General features: G+C 38.3%; 5 protein-coding genes and 2 pseudogenes across 5 annotated transcripts; 4 read left to right on the top strand and 3 right to left on the bottom strand.

Moving 5' to 3' along the window:
• Window positions 1-1,746: 1,746 nt before the first annotated feature.
• Window positions 1,747-2,712, bottom strand: LOC129370653 (odorant receptor 131-2-like). The gene has a single exon (XM_055046772.1). The coding sequence runs from the start codon at window positions 2,710-2,712 to the stop codon at window positions 1,747-1,749; it is 966 nt and encodes a 321-aa protein (XP_054902747.1).
• Window positions 2,713-4,091: 1,379 nt separating this feature from the next.
• On the bottom strand, window positions 4,092-5,054 carry LOC129370513 (odorant receptor 131-2-like). The gene has a single exon (XM_055046556.1). It carries the CDS (start codon window positions 5,052-5,054, stop codon window positions 4,092-4,094), a length of 963 nt encoding a protein of 320 aa, XP_054902531.1.
• A 3,517-nt stretch (window positions 5,055-8,571) lies between these two features.
• LOC129370648 (odorant receptor 131-2-like) lies at window positions 8,572-9,520 on the bottom strand (annotated as a pseudogene).
• Window positions 9,521-15,187: 5,667 nt separating this feature from the next.
• LOC129370650 (odorant receptor 131-2-like) lies at window positions 15,188-16,180 on the top strand. Its single transcript, XM_055046768.1, has one exon. It carries the CDS (start codon window positions 15,188-15,190, stop codon window positions 16,178-16,180), a length of 993 nt encoding a protein of 330 aa, XP_054902743.1.
• A 2,605-nt stretch (window positions 16,181-18,785) lies between these two features.
• LOC129370659 (odorant receptor 131-2-like) lies at window positions 18,786-19,778 on the top strand. The gene has a single exon (XM_055046777.1). It carries the CDS (start codon window positions 18,786-18,788, stop codon window positions 19,776-19,778), a length of 993 nt encoding a protein of 330 aa, XP_054902752.1.
• A 3,151-nt stretch (window positions 19,779-22,929) lies between these two features.
• Window positions 22,930-23,922, top strand: LOC129370512 (odorant receptor 131-2-like). The gene has a single exon (XM_055046555.1). The coding sequence runs from the start codon at window positions 22,930-22,932 to the stop codon at window positions 23,920-23,922; it is 993 nt and encodes a 330-aa protein (XP_054902530.1).
• Window positions 23,923-25,742: 1,820 nt separating this feature from the next.
• Window positions 25,743-26,703, top strand: LOC129370511 (odorant receptor 131-2-like; annotated as a pseudogene).
• The last annotated feature ends 861 nt before the right edge of the window (window positions 26,704-27,564 follow it).

Raw genomic sequence — 27,564 nt, 5'->3', positions numbered from 1 at the left:
TTGGTGTCATGAATACAGGAAAAATAATTCAGTTGGTATTTAAAAAAGATTTGAATGCACAAATCAGATACAAATTCCTGGTACTCACAAAAAACCTAAATTTATGCCAAGTCAATCCACCTGCACACAGTGCAAGGTAAGCTGGTCGCTTGGCGTTCATTATGTTGGGTGACGGGTTCTGCTCTTATTAATTGTTCATCTGACACGACACACGTCACCATCATTTAGCAACGAATGACCTAATCCCTTTTGTGAAATCACAAAGGAGATTGCTCGTGTTTTTTTCTTTCCTGTTGTTTTTAGATATAATTAAATTCAAGTGACATTAAGAACAACTAACCTACCTTCTTTTGTAGAAGATGCAAAGGAAAAAATTGTTTAGATTGGCTCAAAGCAACTGTAATAAGGTCATTTATCGGCCGATCTTTGTCTTTATTTTTTCCCCTTAACTGATGGATTGTTTTCTCCAGAAATCATTGAAACATGGATCACACATATTTTGCGACGTCTCAGACGTGTTTCTTATAGACATGGTGATGTTGGAGGTTGATGTTTCAGATCCAGGTGTTGGAGCTGTACTTTCTCAGATCACAGAGGATGATAAACTGCATCCTTGTGTCTTTTTCTCTCATCATCTGTCTTCCTATTTATATTATTGTGGTGGGACCGGTGTGGTTCAATAGAACTATTTTTAAGACAAAATTGTAATAATTTATCCCCAAAAAGTTATATTCAAGGCACACAGGCCGCTACATATGAGGCTTGAGACAATCTCACTAATTTCAATAATTTTATTACATCAGTTCATGCTAATCAATAAAATACACCAAGTTAAAACCACTCACATTAAATAAATAACAGTGACGGCTCAAGTCAAGGGTGGCAGTGCAGTTCAGGGTAGTGACCTAAATAAAAGAAACACAGCAAACAAAACAACAAAACTAAAGAAAATTGTGCAGCAAATCAAAAGAGTACCACCACCCGGAAAGTCCACCACCAACACCACGAACTGGCCTTTCCTGTCAAGATAAAAGACATTCAAATTACATGAGTCATTTCATAATTGTCGTTCAGTCAACAATCAATCAGCAGCAATTGTCAATTAAGAATTCGTCCTGGGATGCCACGCCACAGACGCCACTCAAGAGCGGCAGCAGAGTCCGTCCAAGCTGGTCGCCAGTCCGAACCAGCCAAGCTGGACAAAGGGCAGGAGTCAGGTTCACGCTGACCACGACGGCTGGCAGAGAGCCAGCAACCAGAGCGACAAATGCCGACGGACAACCAAAATAACAGCTGACATCAACCAGGAACCACAGGGCAACAAGTCAACAGCCGGCCAAGGACAAACAGCAGCGTCACAAGCTCTATGTGTAGTGCCTCTGGCTGGGAGGAGGATCAGGCAATTTACACAGGCCACCAGAAGAAGGAGCGATCAACGTGCACACCTGAGTGTGCTACTGGCGCTGCACAGCAACAGAGGTCTAAACCGGAAACACATGTTGACCAGGTGAGGGAGGGCCCCTTATATACAAACAGCGCCACAACCAATTAAATGCCAGCACTTGTGTGGTGCGTTCAAAACCTCCAGGGCATACTGCCACATCAATAATATGGATTCATCACAACAGCAAAACAATGCATTAAAAACTAACCCTTTAACAAAATGTTCACTATATTTAAGACACCAATACATTTTGATGACTGTGTAACTGTCTTAGTTTTCTTTCTTGACAAAAGTTAAACTTTTTAACCACCGACTGCAACAGCTTTATGTTTTAGTTGACAACCGAGATGAGCCAGAAAAATGGGTCTGATAGTATGATCTCTAAGGCCGTAAATTAAAGAACTCAAACACTTGGGGAATAAAATTATTAGTACATAAAGAAATTTGTGTAATCGTATAAACACTACAGGTTGAACAATTTTTATAAGCGCTATAAGCATTGGGTTATAAACAGTTGAGGACAAACTGAGGCACAGCTGCACCAAATGTAGCATCAATGTGTTACGAGCCTTCAAGGCTGAAGCTTTCCCTGTAGATGCTGACCTGGCTGCTATTATTACACCAACATAGGAAGAAATGATTACAATGGCTGCTGAAACAAAAAGAAAACCAGTGAAAGCATTGTCATACATTTTAGACCTGGATCCAAGTAGCATTGTGATTTCAGAACACAAATCTTTCATTTGTAGACTGTCTAGGTCTTCAAAAGGAAAATCTAACATCAAAATAACACGAAAGACATTATGCAATGAACTGGAAGTCCAAGCGGCAATAATTGCCAGTCTCGTGTTTCTAATGGTGACAATCATAGCGTGTCTCAGCGGGAGACAAACAGCGACACATCGCTCCAGAGACATCACCATCAGCGTTAGAGGAGAGATTACATTTGTGATATTGGCAAAAACAGTTACTGTGCCACAGACAGGATATGTTAGTGTAATTCTACAAACAGAGAGTAGAAACAGAACTTGACATACTGCTAACTGTGCAGTGTCTGCTATTAGGAGGTTAAACAGCAGAATATATCTACAGGTGTCACGAAAAACAGATTTACTCCTCAGAGTGAACAAAATGGTTCCATTAATGAAGAGAAACAGACAGGATGGGATTGTGGACAGAGCAAAGGTGCTCATTCTTTCCAATAACCCATCATCATCATCATCAAACTCAACAGAAATGTTAGACCGAGGGTGAAAGGCGAAGGACATTTTCAAGAATATTTCAAATGAGTCGAACATCAATCTAAAAATGTTGTCATATTCCAGTTTTACAAAACGTTTACTCTCCAAAAACCCTTTAAAAAAAACCTTCAGCTATCCATATACCCTGCTGCTAAAAGCATGTTAGGGAGTCCATGTGGGGAAAACTTGCCCTGCAATGTTTCCTTCGCCTCACTGTTGATTTATGTACTCTGTACTCATTTGACTCTCACCTAATGTATCACATGGCAAAATGGCATCAAACCAGTAACATGGTGATGCAATCCTCCCCTTAATTCCACACTGTTTATTTTCTACTTACAGTTCATGCCATGGTGTAAAATGGAATATATCTGCATTTGGTATTTAGTGGCAATAGGATATGTTGAAACATTAAGCCATTTTTTCCTCTAATCAACACCTTATATCCTCACAAATCTGCTTTTCAGCTTTCAATGCTTCCTCATTGCTTGGTCTAATAGTGACACTTAAAACTGACATGACACCATCATCAATATAACAGCATCTGTCACAAACATGAAGGATCCTGGGATGTTTCCGCATGGAGTTCGCATGTTCTCCCTGTGCATAGTGGGTTCTGTAAATGTGCAGCTTATGTGCTGTGAAAATGTGCCAAACCTAGAGGCCCATTAGCTTGGTTGAACTTGATTACTTCACACTGTGGAATAATTGTTTCCTCCATTCAAAACTGTTTTTAACTCCTGGCTGACACTCATCTGTTCAAACAAGCATTTTCACCATGACCTCTAGATTTTCTTTTGATAGAATCTGAATTGTTTAACTTTTAGTTTGTTTTTATTTTTGTAAAGGTTGTGTGTTGTATGCAATGAAGGACACCTCTTGAATCAAATATATTATCATTAGCAGCTGTAAATCTAAATTTGTTTGTATTGTTCTAAGTTTTATAATTTCTCCCTGCCATAGAATTTCAGTATGAAAGTTGTGCACTTTTATACACAAAGCCTCTGCTCTGTCACATTCGTAGAATAAAAGGGCGCTGAGACTCTTCTTTAAAATTCACGTTCCTCTGTTTTATTGTCACATATATAGACATAAATATATATACCACTTTTTTATTTCAATTCAAGATGACATTTGTTTCAAAATACTTTTTTTATAAATATGATCTATTGAAGTGTTATGCCTCCACCAATTCTGCTGCTGTCTCCTCGATTCCTCCCTTATTTCTGTTCTTCTAGCTTATATGCATTATACCCAACAGTAAAACATTGCATTACAATTTTCATTGATTAAAAGAAATTACATTTTAACAGAATGTTCACTCTAAGACACCAATACATTTTGATGACTGTGTAACTGTCTTAGTTTTCTTTCAGTTATGAAGACCTTGACAAAAGTTAAACTTTTCAAGCACCGACTGCAACAGCTTTATGTTTTAGTTGACAACCGAGATGAGCCAGAAGAATAGGTCTGATAGTATGATCTCTAAGGCCGTAAATTAAAGAACTCAAACATCTGGGGAATATAATCATTAATATATACAGAAATCTATGTAATCGTAGAAACCATTCACTTTGAAGAATTTTTATAAAAGATACAAGTATTGGGTTATAAACAGTTGAGGACAAACTGAGGCACAGCTGCACCAAATGTAGCATCAATGTGTTACGAGCCTTCAAGGCTGAAGCTTTCCCTGTAGATGCTGACCTGGCTGCTAATATTACGCCAACATAGGAAGAAATGATTACAATGGCTGCTGAAACAAAAAGAAAACCAGTGAAAGCATTGTCATACATTTTAGACCTGGATCCAAGTAGCATTGTGCGATCTGAGCATAACGCTTTCATTTGCAGACTGTCCAGGTCTTCAAAAGGAAAATCTAACAGCAAAATACCATGAAAGACATTATGCAATGAACTGGAAGTCCAAGCGGCAATAATTGCCAGTCTCGTGTTTCTGATGGTGACAATCATAGCGTGTCTCAGCGGGAGACAAACAGCGACACATCGCTCCAGAGACATCACCATCAGCGTTAGAGGAGAGATTACATTTGTGAGAATGCTTAAAACAGTCAGCATACCGCAGAGAGGATAAGTTATTGTAATTCTGCAAACAGAGAGTAGAAACAGAACTTGAGATAATACTAACTGTGCAGTATCTGCAAGAAGGAGGTTAAACAGCAGAATATATCTACAGGTGTCACGAAAAACAGATTTACTCCTCAGAGTGAACAAAATGGTTCCATTAATGAAGAGAAACACGCAGGATGCGATTGTGCATAGAGTGAAAGTGATCATTCTTTCTAGTAACCCATCATCATCATTAAACCCAACAGAAATGTTAGATTGAGACTGAGAGACAAGAGACATTTTGCAGCATAATTAAAAATAATAAAAATTTTGTTGTCACATTTCTTGAAAAATTTAGATTCTAATAGATTTTTAAAATCATGCCTGTTTATTTTCGCAAACCTTCTTAAAAGAAGCCTTCAGCAGTGTAGGTGCCCTGCCTCGAGGAGCCAGTTTGTATTTTCACATGGGCTTCGCTTGTCTATAGAGTTTCCTTTGTGTTGCTTTTGTTTTATGTCCTCTGCACTCATTTCATCCTCACCTGATGCATCACATGGCAAAATGTCATCAGACCGGTCACATGATGATGCAATTCCACTTCCCCAGCTTAGTATCAAACCCAACAGCTGAGTTTAGTTTAGTGAAATGCAACACACATCATCCCCACATTTGGGTCACCTGAGGTCTTTATTCCCCGTTTTTCCATTTGGGATTGGAAGCCCTGGGGTAGGACTGGGCCATCCGATCAAGTCCTGGACTGGAGTGGGATGCTGATTGAGGCCAAGCCTTATGTTTTCATTTTCCTGGATAAACTTGGATTTTTTGAATTTCAGTTCTTGGTAGTGTGGCTTCACTTCGTGGCAGGGATGTATTGTGTTTGTATAGTGGGGAGGTTGGGGGACTCGTCAGATGAGGTGCAGCTGTCATGGTGAGATGCCTCTGGGTTCAAGGTGTGGGGTTGGCAGGGTGCCCTCCACTTCTTCCTGTGTTACCAGGCCCAGGCTGTGGTCACCTCCAGGGAGAGCACAGTACTTGTGTTTGGGGTCATTGGTTTAATACCAATGGGTTTGGGTTGGCCATGCGGGGGAATTCATTTTGAGGTTCATGGGGGGTGGGAAGCGTAGTGTTTGGAGAGTTGACTCAGAGTTGGTCAGCTCTGCTTAGTTTACTCATTTGTATTGTATGGAGTTTCTTGTGTGTAGGACTTTGTCCCGCAAACATTAGGTGGCCGGTTCGATCCCCACTCCCTCTGTCATTGTGTCCTCGGGCAAGACACTTTGCCAGCCTTGCCAGGTGGTGATGATCAGAGGGTCAGGTGGTGCCAGTTTATGGCAGTCTCATCTGTGTTGGTGTGCCCCAGGGCAGTAGTGTTTACTGTCCAGCAGCTTGCCTCCATCAGCATGGGAACGCATGAACAGACTTCGCCAGACAGTCAACACCTGGGTTTTGTACCAGGTCCAACGACAAGGAATTGTAAACAGTGTGGAAACAGTCTGGCTCCCATGCGCCTGCAGGATTCAACTCCTCAAACATGCAATAAGGCATCAAAGCAGCACTCCCAAGTATGTTGCTTCTTTTATTGATGTAAGCTCAAAAAAGTCATTCTTACATAATACTGGCTCTTTAAGGAATGCAGCATGTCAGTACAGAACGCAGACAATAGTGTGAGAAAAAAATTGTTGACAAAGAACCAAAGAAACTATGTCAATATGAACATGGCTTCTAGATGTTCTATGCACAGTATAAGCAGCAAGCACATTTCTGATGGATGCCATCAAACCCCGTTTGTTTTTGGACTTGCATGTTTTTATAATGAGAAGTCAAAAAGTCCAACGCTTATTGTATTTAGTTTACTTCCTATCAAACCTTGAATAGATTAAATTGATTTGGCTTTTGAAATAACAAAAAACTATCACGAGTTGTTAAAGAAAAAAAAGACTTTCAGATGGTAAGGTTGTAACAATTACTCTACAATAAGAATGACCTCAGTTGTACCTCAGAAGACCTGCTGAAGACATCGCCACTAAATTTAATGACATAAAACTTGACCAATAGCCAAGCAATGCTTAACAAGCAGGGAATCAATTACATCAAGGTTCAAATGCTCTTGAAGAAATAATTTTAAATATTTAAATATGAACAAATAATTTACTAAGATAATAACTTTATTTTTATTCATTAATTTTTTTAGACCAAACAAGAACATATGTTGGTAATCAAGAAGTATAAAAAAAGCCTTCAAGTATAAAAATGATAAATATTGACATTGATAATTAGATTTTCTTTAGGCCTTTGTCAGTTTTAATTTAAATTATAACCTCATTTGATCGTCTTTCTTTTACCAAATAAAAACAATGTGTTTGTAATTATCAGGAGATATAAAAAAAGTCCTCAAAAATGTCAAAATGTGTTGTGTTTGATCATTTGATATTCGTAGGCCACATCATAGATCACAATAAACATAATTGTTCAGAAAATGAAGTTAACATGTTTTTATTTAGCTTTCAAGTGACAATGTTGATTACATTTACATGAAAACACAGAGTAGAAACAGTGATGAGATGAATATAAAAGATACCACAGCAAAAATACTACTCAAATCATCAAATGCAGCTTTCACTGTGCAAAGGTGAAAGCTGCATTTGCTGCACTGTAATGCAATTTTGAATTCTTTTTACACATTGAACAAATTTCTCTGGGATGATCAGATTACTTCAGTTTGAGGATCTTTGAATGGTTTGTTCTTTAGTTTTTCAATTTCCAAACAGAATCACAAAAAGGGAGAAATAACTATGTTAGTTTTCAAAACCTAAATAAAAAAAACTAAAGTCCTTTGAATTTGATTCTTGGCTCAGCTATCTTAATCTGAAATAAAATCTGCAATTGTTTTCAGACGTAGCGACACTGGAAATGATGGAAGTCACCAAAGAAGAGTTTGTTCACAGCCTTCGTTGTGATATGGAGACTCCAGAGTCATAAAGCTTCACCATTGAGAATGAGACGTGTTAGACATATCCATGGTGAGATTTGGGGTGTTTAAGGGCTCAGTGGAAACATAATACACACCTATAGTACACTAACAAAATATAAAACTAGTCTTTAATTTGATTTGTCTTCTCTGTTTTTGCTATTGACATTTCTTCGCTTTAGTTTCGAAACAAAAAATGAACACTGTGTTTTTGTTTGGAAACAGAACAAACTGCAAACCGATTTCAGAGGAATGTTAATTTGGATTTTCACTTTACATTTTCTTTCTAAAGTAAAATTATTAGATCACACTATGTTAAGGTTTCTTTGTAACTATTTTAAGCTAGTATATTAAGGCAAAACTTACTGACAGTTAGCAATGTTTTATTTATACGACTGTTTCATTAAAAATAATAAAAAAAACAATTTGAAGTTCAGCTGTTAAATTAAGTATGGAAAAGAAATATTTTTGTATTTGAGTTAGATTTTAAAGTAACATCACAACTTTCACTCAAAGCAAAGCTGTTGTGTCACAATGGAGATCATGGCGTTTATGAACATGATGGGCACTTCTCTATTGCCTGTCAATTTTATTTTCAATTTTAAACTTTATTCCGAATTTGATTAAAAACGTAAGATGAAAATATTTACAAGGAAAAATATAAATAGAAAACATCTTTATTCCAGACATAACTCTGAAAGCTTCTTTTTAGTATTATTTTGGTATGTAGAAGACATATCTGGTGGTGAACTGCCCCGTTTTCATTTGAGAGCAACAAACCCGTTGTCCAAGCAGATTCTGGACCCTCTGCCTCCAGATTACAGAAAGACACTAATGTTTCCAAAACTACTAGCCACTGATTTTGACTTTAAGTCGACAACACAGATAGTACAAAAGAACAGGTCTGATGGTCTGATCTCTAAGCCCGTAGATTAGAGAACTCAAACATCTGGGGAAGATAATAAAACAAACATAAAAAACATTCTGAACCCATAAAAATGCCACTCTTGTTAGAATTTTTGAAAGCGCTACAATGAGTGGGTTATTAATAGTGGAGGAAAGACTCAGACCAAGTTGAACCAGGTGCAGTAGCAGGGTGTTACGGGCCTTATGAGCTAAAGCTTTATCTGTGGAGGCCGACCTGGCTGCTATAATCACACTGACATAGGAGAAAGTTGTAGCAACACCAGCTGATACAAACACAACACATGTGTAGGCCCTGTCATATTCTGCAGTTACAGCACCAAGCAGCAAAGCTATACGGGAACAAACGTCTTCTATTTGCCAGCTCTCAATTTTTCCTATTGAAAACTCTAAAAACAACAGAACACGGGTGAGATTGTTCAGTGAACTGACAGCCCAGATTGCAATGATCACTACAGTTGTGTTTCTGACGGTGATGATGGAAGAGTGCCTCAGTGGGTAGCACACAGCCACATATCTCTCTAATGGCATCACCACCAGTGTTAGGGGAGAAATCCCAGTCGTAAGGTTAGCAAGCATGCTAAGAACAGTACACAGCCAATAAGCCCAGCTTGACTCTGCACACCGACAGTAAGAACTGCACTTGACTCTGCGCCAGCTGGACAGTGTCTGCCAGAAGAAGGTTGTAGAGCAGAATGTAACGACAGGTGTCACGAAACACAGGTTTACTCCTCAGCGTGAACAGAATGGTCCCATTAATGTAGAGAAAAACAAATGACGGAACTGTAGACAGGGTGGAAATCAGAACTATCCTCAACAGATCCTGGTTCTGACTTGTTGTCATGTTAGACTCAGACTGTGACACATTAAACATGCTGTCGAGTTCTCAAAACTCGTTGCACTTCACCTGTTGGTTAAAACAAAAATCCTGTTAGATATTGAAGTTAAATCTAAACATTAAACAGGAACGGCAGGTTGAAAAAATCCATAACTCAAACAAAGACCATTCACCTGTGCAGAAGTCGGCTTAATGTCACAGTATGTCATCCGACTTTTCTTTACTCCAGTGGAAATGACAAGTTCTGCTCTCTTTAAATGTTCCCATGACACATCACATGTCAGCGTTGTTTACGCATGAGCTCTGTTATGTAACAGAGCTCATGATTCATTTCTTGATTTTGCTATTGATTTCATTCAAGTGAATAACGTGAACCACCATCGTGTTGGCAGAATTCATCATTTTCATAAAGAGCAAATTCCCAACCAGCAAAACGTCATTAAATCTGATTACATTTCAGATTAAGGTTGTTGCTACTGGTAAAGTCAGCGTACGTTGGTACTATGAGAAAAATACTTCATGTAAGGAGTTAGCCTTTGACCTCTAAGAAAATTATGAAGAAGAGGAGTTTCCCAAAATACATAGACGAAGACTAGGAGTGTAAGTCAGTGTAAATAAATTAAGAACTAGAATAGAAGAAATGTTTGGGATAGGCCAAAGACAGCTTTCAAGAGAAACTTATTCAAAATGTGAAACATGGACAAAGTGGCATGTTTTGCTGCGACATGATCTAGCCGCTCACCGTGGTTGTGTTTACTATGAATACCAACATTTATCAGAGTGTGACTGAGGAACATGTGGGACCATCAGTAAAAGTTTTGGGCTGAACCAGAACTGCACCCTGGAACGTGGCAGTAATTCATAACACCAGTAAATCCAACAAGCATTGGCTGAGAATCAAGAAATGGAAAGTTGCGGGCTTAATCAAGTCCAGTTTGTGGTTTAATTGACATGTTGTGGGTTGAACTGAAATAGGCTGAACATGCAAGAAACCCCAAACACGTTTCACAGCTGAAAGTGAGAAGTGAGGCAAACATGTCAGGCCAACGAGGCCAAAGTCAGAGACTCACAGACGATTATTTCAGCCCAAGGGAGAAAGATTACCAATAGCCTCATGGGGTGTTATTTTTCCTCAGGCTAGACAGGTTAAGATCTTTTGATCAATATTTCATTTTAAATTTCAGTACCACTGGAATCTGTAAGAGGAAGTTGGAAACATGATGTTGGTAAGAAATACGTTGATGATGGTGGTTGAGTAGAAAGTTTCTAAAAAAAGTTTCCTGACAGATTTTGAGGGTTGAGATAGTTACTGAAATAAAGTGATTTATTTAATCTGTCACTAAGATTGGCTTTAAATTACTTTGTCAAAGTCAATCTTAGACTTAGACATGCAAAACCGAATATTACATGTTTAATTAACAGAACTTATGCTGAGCCACATACATTTTTATTTAAAAAATAAAATAAACGATTTGACAAATGCAGTTGTTTAAAAAGTATTTAGTCAGTTCTATATTGAGTAACTTTTTTTTGTCAGTTTTCTATAGTTCTTCCACATAGAAGTGCTTTTCATCTACACATCATTGGAAATATTAAACAGCCATAGGGATAATTTATTGTGTCAATATTTACAGTCATTAAAGGTCTGAATTTATAATAAGAGTTAATGACTTCTCAGGAGGTTTGGCCTCACCTGGGGTTTTTCCGTCATGCTGCAGGAACATTTAATCAAACATTTCCACAATAACAAAAAGTTTAGTAGAGCCTCTGACTTTTTCCGCTTTTGAAACTATTACAGGAAGGAATACGTTAATGTTTAAAAAATGTGTTTTTGGATAAATCTAAAATAAAACAAGCTGCAGAGCAGCCTGAGTTGAAGGTAGAATCAGTATGAAGTAATAACCCCTACTCAGTTTTAAGGCTTAAGAAAAGCTTGAAATAAAGGGATTTATTTCAATAACTAAAATCTGCTCCTCAGATTTTTGTATGAAAATCTGAGGAACAGATTTTCATTCTGTTCCTCAGACTGAAAATCATAATCATCAATCTTCACAAATTTAGCGTATAACTTTATCATCCAAAGTTATATGGGAACTAGATTCATTATCCAATGTGGCCAACGTTCCCAGAATAACATTTCGCCTCTTGAGGAATAACAACAATGCTCCATGACCTTTCTGTGAGTTGACAGAAAGGTCATGGAGCATTATCAAGATCTTCATTCAAAATAAAATTAACTGAAAAAGTAGAACTGTTAATTCTACTTTAAATGCAGAAGTGGAATCCTACATATAGAATTTGCAGCACCTTATTATTTTAGTCATTCTGTGTTGTAAAATGTACTTTAGCAAACCGAGGAGTTTGTGGTAAATGAGCACAAGTTGCCCTCAATCGCTGGAAGTTATGTGAGTGATGGTGGCTCAGGAAGTAGGACCCTGTAGACCCACAACTGGTGGGTTGCTGGTTCCAACCCCCAGCGTCTCAGTCGTGTCCTTTGCGAGTGCAACGCGCTTCGATTGTTTTGCCCGCTGTAGTCAGAGGGTTCTGCAGGTTTTTCTGTTACCCTCCATTCTGTCAGAAAAGCCCTGGACTTGATAAAGTGCTATTTAAAGCTGCAATATGTAACTTTTGTAATTTTCTTTTAGATTTGTTAAAACTGTCACTATTTTGTAACAGAATGAGACAATCTATAAAAAAAAACAAAAAAATACAAAAAAAGCACCAGAAGAAAGCATAAGAGCTCAAAATGATAACTCCAGGTTCTTACCAGACTCTGTGACACCAAGCTGACCTAACAAATTTTGACTATGATATGAATCCCAGTCTGATCCGAACCACAGTGACGTAAACATACATTCTGGTTTATTGCAAAACCCTCTCCTGTCCACAGCATTGAGGATGAGTCATTTACGGGTCGTACTGCGTAGGTGTGATGCAAAACATAAATAAGTGGGCAAAGACAGGATCATAGACAGGCCGATGCAATCTGCAAACCTCAGACCTACAGAAAAACCTTTGGAAATTTGAGCTGCATGTTGCAAAGCAGTCGGCTGAAATATTTCCAGAGGGCTGATAAAACTTCATGACCAACCACAAAATATCTTATGTTGTGCTTGCTAATTAAGTTTTCTCTATTATTATCTTACTAAATGATCTAAAGATTAACTTGAAACTTAAATATTGCTTTGTTTTGTTTTCTTTTTTTTATGATTTTTGGGTTTTTGTTTTACTTTTCTTGGCAATAAATTAAAACTGCACTATAAAACCATTTAAAAATATTTTGTCATTGCAGAATGATGGACTTAGAAAGTTTGGAAATTGATTTACAGTCTTTCCAAAGTTGTGAGGAACAGCAGCTCAGTACTTCTGTGAAGCTACATTAACACAAACCTGACTACTTCTGATTTAATACTTGTTCATAGTAACTGCTGATTTTACACCGCTTGCTTTGTCTGAAACACTGTGGAGTTATTTTTTTGAGGTCATAACAAAACTTTGCAAAGGTTTAAACAAACATTTCATTGTAAGATTTTCTATGAGTTCATTTGAACTTTCTAAACTGTGTTTAGAGATACACATTACATCATTTCCATTAGGATTAATTAAGCAAAAAAGTTGATATCGTTGTTGATACTCAGAATGGACATAAGGGAATCCATAGTTTGAATATTTAATGTGTCTTAATGAGCCACATGGGCCTTTATGTGAGATTCTCTCTGTGCTGCCAGAGAATCCAGAGGAAAAAACAGAGCAATAAACCAGAGTTCTTCCATGGGAGAGTCACGATCCCTGAGGAGGTGCTGCAGTGGGTTTGCGAGATATCTGACTAAACTTTCTTTCCTTACATTCAATATTGTCTCTAAATACACAATGACATGAATCGATCATGTAACAAATGGACACAAAACATATAATAACATTTCAGTGAGAAATGCACACATTCAGTGAACAAAAATATGTTAATGATATCAGAAGTTTCTGCTTTTTGCGGCACTGCCGTGGTGCAGGGGTAGAGTGCATGGCCCTTGGCGCGGCTGTCATGAGTTTGAGTTCTTCTCCGATGACCTTTGCCATAAGTCTTTGCATTACTAGGATGCACAGAAGTTATGCGGGTCGCTTGAAATGTGCAAGTGTCACTAAAACAACCACTACTAAGTAGATACAAATCGTACATTGTCCTACATGTTTCAAAAATGTCCTGCTTGAGACATTTCCATGGTTCTAAAGTGTTTTGGTGGTTTATGTTCAGACAAATATCCAGACCTATATGGTTCAAGCAAACTTGTTAGCATAGAGACATATAACTAACAAGTTCATTAAAAAAATGAACTAGAGGGATGATGGTGGCGACGTGGTGGGAGTTCATCCCTCAGAGGGTTACTGACCAGTCTGTCCACCTCAGTCTTTGTGTCCTTGACATGATAAGGGGAGCAAAGACACTTTAGCACCCTTCCCTGCAGGTTGCCGTCAGAGGGCCTGGTGAATGGGAGTCTTGCCTCTGTCAGTGTGACCCAGAGCAGCTTTGGCTACTACTATCCAGTTGCTTGTCACCATGAGTGTGTGAACGGCTAAATGTAGTGTGAAGTGCTTTGGGATCCTCTGAACCTGTTAAGTATTGTACAAGCTATCTACTTCAATTTTTGTCAGTAATTTAATTGATGATTCCTAGCAAAGCTAAATTAGAAACTGAGGCAGAGCTTCTGATAAAGGCAATGTGTGTCCTTCCAGTGTGCCCTGGGTGTTCCTCTGGGTCTCCTCTTGCTGGAACGTGCTTGGAACACCTCACCAGGAAGCATCCTTTCACTGGACCTAAGAGGAAAACCCCAGCTCCTGAAAAACAACCCATAATGCCACCTCCACCAAACTTTGCACTTGGCACAAGGCAGTAAGACGAGTACAGTTCTCCTGGCAACCGCCAAACTCAGACTTGTCCTCCAGATTGCCAGATGGAGAAGCGTGATTCGTATCTATCTATCTATCTATCTATCTATCTATCTATCTATCTATCTATCTATCTATCTATCTATCTATCTATCTATCTATCTATCTATCTATCTATCTATCTATCTATCTATCTATCTATCTATCTATCTATCTATCTATCTATCTATCTATCTACCTATCTATCTATCTATCTATCTATCTATCTATCTATCTGTCTATCTGTCTGTCTGTCTGTCTGTCTGTCTGTCTGTCTGTCTGTATTTTTAATAAATACTTTTGGCAAAAAATTGTTTTGTAGTTATTTTTGTTCAAGACTGAATTACTTAGGAGCGACAAAACATGCAAACACAGGACAACCAAAGAGTGCAAATATAAAGACTCCTTTTTGTATGAGATTAAAAGCTGAAATTAAACCACACTTAAACTCGTTTTGCTTGAAGACAACAAGCTAACGATCGTGTTTATTTGTTTTCAATGGCTGACTGACTGTTGGTTATTTTCAGTGACATTTACGTCACAACTTTTTACGACATGACGAAGGTAAAAGGGGTGTGTCTGCACTGATCAGATAAATAGTATAGAATGAAAAGTTCAACTATCAGATCTGGCACTATGTGCATGTAAAGGAGCCATATTGATGGAAGGAAATTTAGGACATCTTTGCAGCCATCTTTTATTTCAATAATGACATGTATTTATGAGTATCTTCCTGTGTTATTTGTGTGTTTGACAGTCCCATATTTTTAGTGTTTGCTTGCCATGTTTTTTACTAATCAAACTCAGTTCAATACCACTGTAAGTCTGCAGCGTCAGGAGCTTCTGGGGATACTGACAGCTTCCATTATGACGACGTTGCAGTGTGCCGTGTTTCTCTTCATCAACATGACCATGCTGTACACTCTGAGAAGCAAACGGGTGTTTCGGGAGACGTCTCGATATATTCTGCTGTTTAACCTCCTCTTTGCAGACACTGTCCAACTGACACAAAGTCAGTCGATGTTTCTGCTGTCTTGTTTTAGATTGACTTTGCTGTATCCTGTCTGTGCTGCTCTGACCGCATTCAGCAGTTTAACGCTCTCTACCTCCATTGCTACATTGGTGATTATGTGTTTAGAAAGGTACGTAGCTGTTTGCTATCCATTGAGACACAGCGGCATCATCACTATTAGAAACACGGGGGTGGTTATCTGCGTTATTTGGTGTGTCAGTTCTTTACATGTCATTGCACAATTAAGTTTAATGTTAAAGTTTTCATTCCAAGACCTGCAGCACAAACAGATGATGGACTTTTGTGGAAAAGAGAGTGTGTTTCTCGATCCGGTGTCCGCTCTCTATGACAGAGCTTTCACTTATTTTCTGTTCGTGCTCGGAGGTGTAACTGTCACTTTCTCCTACACCGGCATCATTGTAGCAGCGCACTCTGCCTCCACGGACAAAGCATCAGCCAGCAAGGCTCGAAGGACCCTGCTGCTGCATCTGCTGCAAATGGGCCTGACAATGTCCTCAACGATATACAACTCATTGCTTATAGCCATCTCAAAGAATCTAGGGAGAGTTGAAGCTGTGCGTGTCCAGGTCTTTCTTTATATTTGTATAATTGTGCTTCCCAAATGTCTGAGTTCCCTCATCTATGGCCTCAGAGACCAGACCATCAGACCCGTCCTCATGCTGAATCTGAGCTGTCGGTGGAGAGGCTCCGTTTCAAAAGCTGCTGTGCAAACCAGGAAAAGCATCAAAGTTCTCATCACTTAGTGTCTCTGAATGTTATTTAATATGTTCAACGTCAATTGTCAAAGAAAGAAAGATTTACACAAACATTTTTTTGTAATATTTAAAATATATTCTAATAGTCAAATGTATTATTCACTGCTTTGTGTGTTTGTCTGTAATCTTGTACTGTAGTAATACCACATGTAAAACAAGGAATATAAGCTGTCATTCATATGTACATTTTTCATTCTATACCTTATGGGATGAAATTTATAAATCTATAGTTCAATTAACTCATCACTGCATTGAAAGCTTACAAGCAGACAGTCTGTTTTTTTTAATTTAGAAAACACCTTTTTAAACAAACCATTTTTGACATTGAATGTGTCATATGATTGTTAAAGGAAGCAAGATTTTAATACAATTCAATAATACTTCAGATCCAATGTTGGGAATGTTGTTAAATGTTATAACTCGTATCATCCAAGTTTCTTGGAGTTGTGCATGCTGTGGGTAAGAAGGACGTCACAGATACACAGGAACATCTGAATTAAAGCAGTTATGAAGAAACCTGTGACTGAAGATATTGTTTTATAACCGTCTCACGGGGAGAAAACCCAGGATTGTTGATGTTTTCTTCATTTATAAGTAAAACAGGATCCAGGCAACATGTTCTAGTATAACATTGGTGAGTGAACCCATGTGTTATCAATTCAGAGTGAAAATGAAAGGTAAGGTTACAGTCCCCTGAGGTGGTCATATGCTGCTGACCACCTGCTTAGACAGGTGAATATTGTGAGCAGCTCATACATAAGCATGATTGACACTGGTAACACATTCATCCTGGCCGTGATTGGTTGTTTCTTACTGGGAGTGGTGCATTTCTGCAAATGGCAGTTGGACCACTGGGAGGAGCCAGAGGAGCTCAGTGTAGGAAATGAGATTATCTCTCATTTTCTACTGTCAGGCCATAATTAACCTGTTTAATCCCAAATTTTTTCCTGTGAAATATGTGCATGCATTTCAATCCTTGGACCTTCCTAACATATGAGATTTATGAATTATTACTATCTATGTTGGTTATGTTAGTGAAAATGTAGGCTTTATACTCGCCAACAATTGTTGCCCGTGTGAAACTTCATTGTCTGAATTACACAAATCATGAAATATTTTAGATACATATACACTGAATGCCACATCCTGCAGATGTCATTGTTTCAATGTCCCGAGTGACCTTTGACCTGATTTGGTCATTTCACAAATGAGGCAAAGTGAGGTGAAAATGTCAACAAACTTGCATCTGAGAGGACATTGCCCCTGTCGCACCAGACCAAGCACAAGAGCTTTGTCCTGAACTAGTTTCAGACACGGCGTCATCTTGTCGTGGTCATTCAGTGAACAGGCCACACTGTGTGGAAAGGGCTGGCTTTTGGGGGGGGGGGTCAGGGTGGAGTTGGGTTCAACTGTGGGACCGTCAGTGATGTGGAAGACGTCATTTTGAGGTTCTTTCACGTCGAGAAGATCTAAAATATCTGATAGTTTTAAGCAGTGAGGGAACAGCAAGCAGAATAAACAGCAAAGCTATGGACACATAGCACAGAGCTGTCTATGTATTATACTAGCAGAAACTGGTTATATTCACTCTTCTAATGATCAAAATATGGATGAAGGGATGAGATTTTCCTTATATATCAGTAGAAGACACTTGAAAGAACGTATGTTCAAAATATTTTATTTATATTTGTTTATTAAAGTATTTTACTGACTTCCTCTTGTTCAGGTTTGTGACTGACATTTACCTCCAGCGTTACAGGCAGGAAGTCAAGAGGTCTGGTCATGTGACCTTTCACACTAGATGCATGAAATTGATACTGCTTAGAGTCGACTCACTGTTATTTTATCCAAAAACTTCAATCATCTGCCAAAAGTCAAAACAATTCTTTTAGAGGTTCCAAAAGTTAGAAGAAATGTCTGGCCGGTGGGATTAAACGGGTTAAAAGTTTTAAAAACTAAGTCGAAAATATTTTTATGAAAGTCACCTACAGTAACTTCAAGCAGTCGCCATGTAAAGCAAATCAACGGCGTGGGCCAGACAGAAGGACAGAGTGATCAACAAGACGACTGAGACGACACAGAGCCATGCTGTTGTCTAAAGTCACACTGAAATTGTTCAAGAATAGAGTTATTCTCTAAATATGGCTGCTGCTGAGCAAAATGAAGTTTCTGAAGTACCAAGGATATGAAGGTATAAAAAACAAGACTAGGACCTAATAAAAAGCTTTTTCCAATAACGCTGAGAAGTGTAAAAATTATTATTTGCTTTAACGACAACAGGGACCTTTACAATACCCTACAGTTTAAAAATAGGTATGCTGGACATGAAGACATAGGAGGCAGGTGTTCTAACACCAGTAGCCAATTAAATTTCACATGCCAGTCTCAGGTGATTCAAGTCTAATCAGATAAAATAAGAGGGAAATCATGCAGATTATGTCCAGATGAACGAGTGTGAATAGCAGGTATATTTGACTTAAAATATGTGAACTCTACAACAATATAGATTATAATCATGATATATGTATTTTGTACAATAATTTCTGTAAGTTTTTATTCTGCTTAAGATCCATGTGGGTTTAATTTGTTTAAAATGTCCTCCACTAATCAAACTCAGATGAACACAACTTTTAATCTGCAGCGTCAGGGAATCCTCGGAGTGGTGTTTTTTTCCACTGTGACGACGTTGCCATGCTGTGTGTTTCTTTTCATCAATGTGACAATGTTGTACACCTTGAGGAGTAAAGAGGTGTTTCGAGAGACCTCTCGTTTTATTCTTGTCTTTAACCTCCTGTTTTCAGACACCGTTCATCTGGCCCAGAGTCAGTCAATGTATTTACTGTCTGTCTCAAGAGTAACGCTGCTGTATTCTGTTTGTGTGGTTTTAGTTTCACTGAACACCCTCACTCTCAACGTTTCTATTATCACACTGGTGACTATGTGTCTAGAGAGATACATAGCTGTGTGCTTTCCATTCAAGCACAGTGTGTTAATCACCACTAAAAACACTGGAGTGGTTATTTTGGTCATTTGGTGTTTCAGTTCACTTCGGGTCCTTGTGGAAATAAGTCTAATTTTTAAATTTTCCTTTTACAATGCAATGGAAATGCAAATGGTAGAGTTCTGTGGTAAAGACAGTGTGCTTTCTGATCCAGTTTCTGACATTTTTAGCAAGGCGTTCACCTATTTTCTATGTGTATTAGGGGTTGTAACTGTTGTTTTCTCCTACATTGGTGTCATTGTAGCAGCTCGCTCAGCCTCCACAGACAAAGCTTCAGCCAAAAAGGCGCAGAGGACTTTGCTGCTGCACCTGCTGCAGCTGGGCCTCACACTGTCCTCAACAATACACAACTCATTGCTCATAGTTATCTCAAATGATCCAGACAGAATTCGAGCTGTGCAAATGCAGAATGTCCTTTATATTTGTGTGATTGTCCTTCCTAAATGCCTGAGCTCCCCCATCTACGGTTTCAGAGACCAGACCATTAGACCTGTTCTTCTGTTGAATCTCACCTGTCAGTGGAGAGGCTCAGCTGTCATTTCCAACATCCAAGCTAAAAATAAAATCAGAGTACATGGGAACTGACTGACGCACTTTCCTTCTAAAGGTTTATTTTTTTACTTGTACTTTTTAATCACCACAATTTTAAAGAGAAAGCCTTGGTTCAATTATTTCTTTTATGACTACTACTGCAATGTAATGGCTACAAAATAAATGAAATTTGTTATGTTAAAACTGGCATAAGGATCATTTTCTGTCAGGTCGTCATTTACTATTAGATTGATCCATGTCAATCCGAGAGTAGAATAAATTCATACAATAACCAAGTCAAAATGCTAAAAACAATTGTCAAGGAAGCCTGCAATGTATTATAAACATTAACATGAGGTTTTTACATTAATAAAGACCTCATATGTTTTTGAGCAGGAAACAATGAAATTAAGAAAAACACTGTAAAAAAATTGTAGAAGTGAGTCTGTTCATTTGATTTACCCTTCATAAATAACATACTCACTGTACCGCACTATAACTCTTTAAATTTCAAAAAACCTCCTTATAACTGTTTTAGATATTTTTATATTTTCCAGGATTCTAGTGGAAGTCAGAACTTGACTAAACTAAGGGACACTTGGAATTTATAAGTAAAGTGAATCATTTGAATTAGTAATTTATCACAGTATTAGTCTCTTGTGTCACTGCACGATATTGAATCTGAAATACTCTTTTCAACTGGCAAGCTGCACAATAATGGGTTAATGTTCGGTCCGGTTTTACCATTATATGCTCTGTTCCTTTCTATTGTGGGCAACATGTGAGCATGATGCAACAACACTCAGCAATTGAGAACTTTGAGGAACTCTGGTTCAGATGGACTCAAACAAATAGATATTTAATTTTGTCTTTGAAATCCATTGATGACCCAAAGATAATAAGGACTCAGATCAGCTGATTATTGTGTTATACATAAAAAATTTTACATTCTGGCATTTTATTGTTTTAAAAGTTCAACCTTTTGGATTAAGATAATGAAGTCAAAAGATGTAAACCAATAGCCAAGTCTGAGCTTTATTATTTTTTTAACATGAACTTTTGAAAGTTGGTACTCAGTTGTAGGTCCCTCCAAGAGGATCCATCGCTGTCGTAGAGTGGAAAATACAGACATCTACTTCATAGCAACAGGTGTGGGTCTAATTTCCAAATAAGTCAATCGATCTGCACCGAATTAAACATGACAGAGTTTAATCAAACCAGTATCAGGGGATAAGACCCAAATCTGATGGGCATAGCAAAATAGCTACACAATTTATTTTTCATTTAGTCATTTAGTGTAGGAATTGAATCTTGTTGAATTACAGAAGGTGGTTTCTGTCATTTAGATGAGATACCCCCCCCCCCCTTTATGTAGAAATGCAATATGAATATTGTGGTAAAAAGATAGCATGTCCTTGGATGGATTTTAATCACAAAGATCCTACTGAACAAAGTTCAGGCAGCACAGGTGAGCAGAGGGCAAGTAGCTCTGGCACTGGTAGCAACTGGAGAATTCATATGACTGGACAGCAATCGTACAACTTATGACTAGGATCCAACGAGGAAACACAGACAGGTGGGATTGACTACACAAGGGTTTATCTTGGCCTTGTGTAAGATTAGGATAAAAAGAGACAACACAGGAACTAAATTAACTTGAAAACAACACAATACCTATATACTGTATAGGTTTCACAGTATACTTGTACTGTGAAACCTAAATCCTCACAGTACAAGTATGATTCCCTTTGAGCCAACTCCAACTACTGCTGCATCCATCTCTCTTGGTCTGTGTTGTCCACCGTACTTTGTTTCTTACTAAAACTGTGAACATCACCGTTACTTTTAGTCGAGTCATTCTGTCGACAGAACAAACGGGTTTGATAGACCCATCCACCGTCTAACGTGGACATTTCTGTTATCACACTGGTGACTATGTGTCTAGAGAGATACATAGCTGTGTGCTTTCCATTCAAGCACAGTGTGTTAATCACCACAAAAAACACTGGAGTGGTTATTTGGTCATTTGGTGTTTCAGTTCACTTCGGATCCTTGTGGAAATAAGTCTAATTTATTTATTTTATTTTTACAATGCAATGGAAATGCAAATGGTAGACTTCTGTGGTAAAGACAGGATGGACACGGTAGACCCCTTTAGTAGTGGGAAAAGGATAGTTTTAATTAAGTTCAAGAGTACAAAGTTCAGGCAGTACAGGTGAGCAAAAGGCGAGTAACTCTGACACTGGTAGCAACTGGAAAACTCAGTACGACTGGACAGCAATTCTACAACTAACAATTTAGGACGAGGCCTCGACGGGGAAACACAGACACTGCAGCTAGTCAGGGAACATGAGACACAGCTGGGAACAATCGAGCAAACGAGATGACACAGGAACTAAATGAACCAGAAAACAACACAGAAATCCAAACCCAGACAATTCATCGTCTTAGACCAGGAGTGCCCAAAGTTGGTCCTGGAGAGCCGGCATCCTGCACGTTTTAGTTCTTTTCCTGGTTGTACCAACAACCTTTTCAGCATGCCAGTGTTCTTAGGCCTTCTAATGGGCCATCATTTGATCCAGGTGCATTGAACCAGGGAGAGAACTACAACACACAGGATGCCGTCCCTCAAGGACCGACTTTGGGCACCACCGTCTTCGACTATCCCACAGAATCCTTTCTAAGGATGTCTCTGGGGTCAGTGAAGGAGTAACAGAGATTAGGTGTATATATTCCAACCAGTCTCTTCTAAAAGCCTGGCCTATTGAAGGTTAGCCTTAAATATATGTTCCTCTAAAAACACATAGGACAAAGCATACTAATCTAACAGCAGTGTGATTTACAGTATTTATATCAACTTGATAAAATTTTTTAATTATTTAATCTAACAACAGGCCAAGGCCCTTAAAAATAGTAGTTTACATACTGGTATGAAGGACATAAAGACAAAAGGGGCAGGCGTTCCAGCACCATCAGCCAATTAGAATCTAAAATGATTTGTCTCTGATCAGATAAATGTAAGTTACAGAGAAATTATGCAGACTCTCCCTGGGTAAGAGTTTGCAAAGGAGGTTTACTGTTTGTTTTAAAGATGTGGACTTCATTACAATCTAGACTATAGCTATTAAATACGCTTTTGTGTTCCACAAATGCTTTCATTTATGTCTTTGTTCCAATTGAAATCAATGTGTTTAATTTGGTAAAAATGTCCTCCACTAATCAAACTCAGATGAACACAACTTTTAATCTGCAGCGTCAGGGAATCCTCGGAGTGGTGTTTTTTTCCACTGTGACGACGTTGCCATGCTGTGTGTTTCTTTTCATCAATGTGACAATGTTGTACACCTTGAGGAGTAAAGAGGTGTTTCGAGAGACCTCTCGTTTTATTCTCGTGTTTAACCTCCTGTTTTCAGACTCCGTCCATCTGGCCCATAGTCAGTCAATGTTTTTACTGTCTGCCTCAAGAGTAACGCTGCTGTATTCTGTTTGTGTGGTTTTAGTTTCACTGAACACCCTCACTCTCAACGTTTCTATTATCACACTGGTGACTATGTGTCTAGAGAGATACATAGCTGTGTGCTTTCCATTCAAGCACAGTGTGTTAATCACCACTAAAAACACTGGAGTGGTTATTTTGGTCATTTGGTGTTTCAGTTCACTTCGGGTCCTTGTGGAAATAAGTCTAATTTTTAAATTTTCCTTTTACAATGCAATGGAAATGCAAATGGTAGAGTTCTGTGGTAAAGACAGTGTGCTTTCTGATCCAGTTTCTGACATTTTTAGCAAGGCGTTCACCTATTTTCTATGTGTATTAGGGGTTGTAGCTGTTGTTTTCTCCTACATTGGTGTCATTGTAGCAGCTCGCTCAGCCTCCACAGACAAAGCTTCAGCCAACAAGGCGCAGAGGACTTTGCTGCTGCACCTGCTGCAGCTGGGCCTCACACTGTCCTCAACAATACACAACTCATTGCTCATAGTTATCTCAAATGATCCAGACAGAATTCGAGCTGTGAACATGCAGATTGTTCTTTATGTTTGTGTTATTGTCCTTCCTAAATGCCTGAGCTCCCTCATCTACGGTTTCAGAGACCAGACCATTAGACCTGTTCTTCTGTTGAATCTCACCTGTCAGTGGAGAGGCTCAGCTGTCATTTCCAACATCCAAGCTAAAAATAAAAACAGTGTACATGGGAACTGACTGATTTAATTTTAGTTGAACTACAAAACAAAATCAGAAGTGATGTGTATTTAACTTTCACAGATGATTGAGTGAAAATCTCAATGGAAATCTCTGAGTATTCTGTCATTTATTTCGAGTGAGATAATTAAGAATAAATTTGTCACACACAGTGCTGATGTTGGTTTCTCCATAATACAAATCAATGTAAAGTTATTGTGAGCTATTCGATTTGTATTTTTGTGTGTGTGTGTGTGTGTGTGTGTGTGTGTGTGCGTGTGTGTGTGTGTGTGTGTGTGTGTGTGTGTGTGTGTGTGTGTGTGTGTGTGTGTGTGTGTGTGTGTGTGTGTGTGTGTTCCTGGTTTTGGGAACTGTGGGAACATGTGATGGGAAACTTCCCCGCTGTCCAACTGTGACATCTGCCGCTCTCCTCTTGAGAGTGCGGCAGATGACCACAGGAGAGTTAAAGGGGAGCTTATTTTATTGATCAGTTTTATTTACTTTAAAATTTAATTGTCTTCATTTATGTATTTTTTATTGTTTAATAATTGTGTTTAAATTTAAAACATTTTTATTTTGGGCTCTATTTCTTGTTCCTATATTCAAATGAATGGGTGTCTCTTCTCTATGGTCAGAGTTTGGTCTGTGCAGCAAACTGAGAGACAGTGAACTTCAGTGCATCTTACAATTGTAGCTGAACAACTTCACTGATGAACCACAATGAAAAAGACGCAAAATATCTTAACGTTTACGGTATCTCCTCTCTGTTTTACCAAACGTTACTCACAACCCATTTGGTTAATGATCTGGGAATAATCTGGGATGACCGTCCATTAAGGCTGGAGGATTAGTTTCAGTGAAACAGATGTGAACTTTGCACTACCAAACCTGCTTAGAAGAAAACGCTGCACCCCATTTGACTATAAAAACATTAAATACGAAAGAGCCTGAAATAAAAGCGTAGTGAAGAACAGAGTTAAAACAGAAGTCTGTGAAATATGTAAAGTAGCTTTACAAAATATAAAAAATTATGAAAATGAAATTAATTAATAAAAAGTGACTGAGAAAATCTGCTCTCTATTATACTATATATACATTTACTTAATATTTACTTTGCTTATATCTCCTGAGGAGTTGTTTGTAGTATTTATTTATATTTTAATTAAAATCTAGCAGCACAAAATAAAGCTTACAATGGGTGGACTGTGTATGTTTTACACCTACAAACAACTGACTACATACAATTTCTAGTCTGCAATAATGTCTATCAAAGAGTGGAGCAGCTTTAAACAACGTGTGGTTTAATATGTGAACATCAGGACAACCTTGTTGGTGGAGTCCTACAGTGGGTCTCTATGAAATAAACTTGGATGACTTTTTTTTATTCTTCTCCTGGACTTTAATAAGTTTTCCTTTCACTTCTGTATATTTAATTAATTTGTATTAGTTCGTGAAAGAAATTCCTGTTTTTCATTTGAGAATACGACGCAGAATGGTTCCTTGTCACTATTTACTTCCATTTTAAAAATGGTATTGAATTCCTAAAAGCTCCAAAAAAGAAGGCCGTCTTCTGAAAAATATTTTGTCACATCCTAAACGGCCCATCGGTTTAAAATCCTGCCTTTCGTTTTCGTCATGACCGTTTCCCAACAAATCTCTGAAAGGCAGCCGCATAAAGATGACATAAATAGTGCAGCTCTGGAGTTGATGGGTTGGAAAGAAAGTCTGACGGTGGATTTTGAATCACAACCCATGAGTTGATGTGGTTGTTAAAGCAATAGTTTTATTTTTGTACCTTAGTTTTATCTTTTGACTTCACATGTTTTGAAATATTGGTGAAAATGCTCACTGATCAAACTCAAAGGAACTACACTGTTGAGCTGCAGAGTGAGGGGCTCCTGGGGGCAGTATTGCTTTCTGTTGTGACAACACTGCCCTGCTCTGTGTTTCTCTTCATTAATCTAACCGCTTTGTACACCCTGAGAAGCAAAGACGTGTTTGAGAGACGGCTCGCTGCTTTCTTCTGTTTAACCTTCTGCTTGCAGACACACTGCAGATGGCAAAGAGTCAATCGCTGTTTCTTCTGTCTCTCAGTAGAGTAACTCTGTTGTATCCCGTCTTTATTCTCTTTCTCATAGGATTTCTTCAGTAACTCTGGTGAATATGTGTTTAGAGAGATACATAGCCGCGTGCTATCCTCTCAGACATAACGCCATCGTCACCACCAGAAACACCACGTTGGTTATTTGGGTCATTTTCACTTCACTAAATGTTATGATTCAAATAATTGTAATGTTCAAGTTTTTATTAGAGGAATAGCAGAACATGCAGATGGCAGACTTTTGTGGAAAAGATAGTATATTCTGACCTTTACGACAACGTCTCGACCTACTTCCTGTTTGTGCTCAGAGGTGTAACTGTCATTTTTTGCTACGCTGGTATCATTGTAGCGACTCGTTCTGCTGCCACAGATAAAGAATCAGCCACCAAAGCCAAAAGGACTCTGGTGCTGCATCTGCTGCAAATGGGCCTCACAGTGATGTCAACAGTACACAATTCATTGATTACAGCCGTCTTCAAAAATCTAGACAGAGTTCTTGCTGTGCGTCTTCAGATTTTTCTTTATGTTTCTACAACTATTCTTCCTAAATGTCTTAACTGCCTCATTTATGGTCTGAGAAACAAAACAATCAGGCTGTACTCAATCTCAGCTGTCAGTGGAGAAACTCAGCTTCATTCCCTGTAATTAAAAATAAGAAAAATAGCCATCAAGTGACCTGTACCAGAGTACAGGTCACTTGATGGCTGCTATTTCTAGTTTTATTCTGAAATTCATTTAACTTGAGTGAAACTAATTTTGTAAATATGGGACATAATTTTTTTTTCACCTTTGATGCGTTTGTGCCTTCCTGTTTACTGAACATAATAATGACTGGCAGCTGATGGACTAAAAAGTTTTGTTTCCATAGCAAGATCTTGTTATAGAAATAAAACTAATTTATTACACATATGTTTAATAATGTGTAATAAATTACACATTATTTGATCCGGTGATCAAATTTAAGGATATGTTGCTGATTACGTGCAGCTCGGTAACACAGTCGACCTACAGAAGGAGTCAAGATGTGAGACATCCATTAAATATTATGGAATTGGACTCCATGTTATGGCTGATCATCTAAATCAACCCTTTTTCATTGTGGACCACATCAAGATCAGGAATGTCTTTAAAGGTCAGGCTGTGGCAGAATACAGTTGATACACTGATAAGTTATAGCTTTCTCTGCATTCATGGGGTACTTCTAAAATCAAATATAGCTGAACATCTTTCCACACTGGTGCAAGTTGGCACCATACAGAACAACGGATTTGATTTTATGCAGCTCTTATGTTGAAGTGCGATTGGCTGGATTTCGCCCACATGAAATATAAATCATTGTACAATACAAGTATGTATGACACAGTTACAGGAAATGCTTTCTCGTTGTTTGCTGCCGTTTATTCTAACTTCAAGTACATGCAGAATGACAATTTAGATTCTATTGCTTCATTATTTCAAATACAAAACAGTTCTTGTTCATTTAAAAACATCATGAGCTCTCAAGTCTGTCTGTCGGTTTCAGTCTTCAAAAGCCAACAATGTTTTAAGCGTATAAAAAATAT

This window comes from Poeciliopsis prolifica, unplaced genomic scaffold (assembly GCF_027474105.1).
Source record: "Poeciliopsis prolifica strain line A6 unplaced genomic scaffold, Auburn_PproV2 SCAFFOLD024, whole genome shotgun sequence".
Lineage (NCBI taxonomy): Eukaryota > Metazoa > Chordata > Actinopteri > Cyprinodontiformes > Poeciliidae > Poeciliopsis > Poeciliopsis prolifica.
Note: the sequence above shows the minus strand (reverse complement) of the source record. Positions and strands in the feature narration are given on the sequence as shown.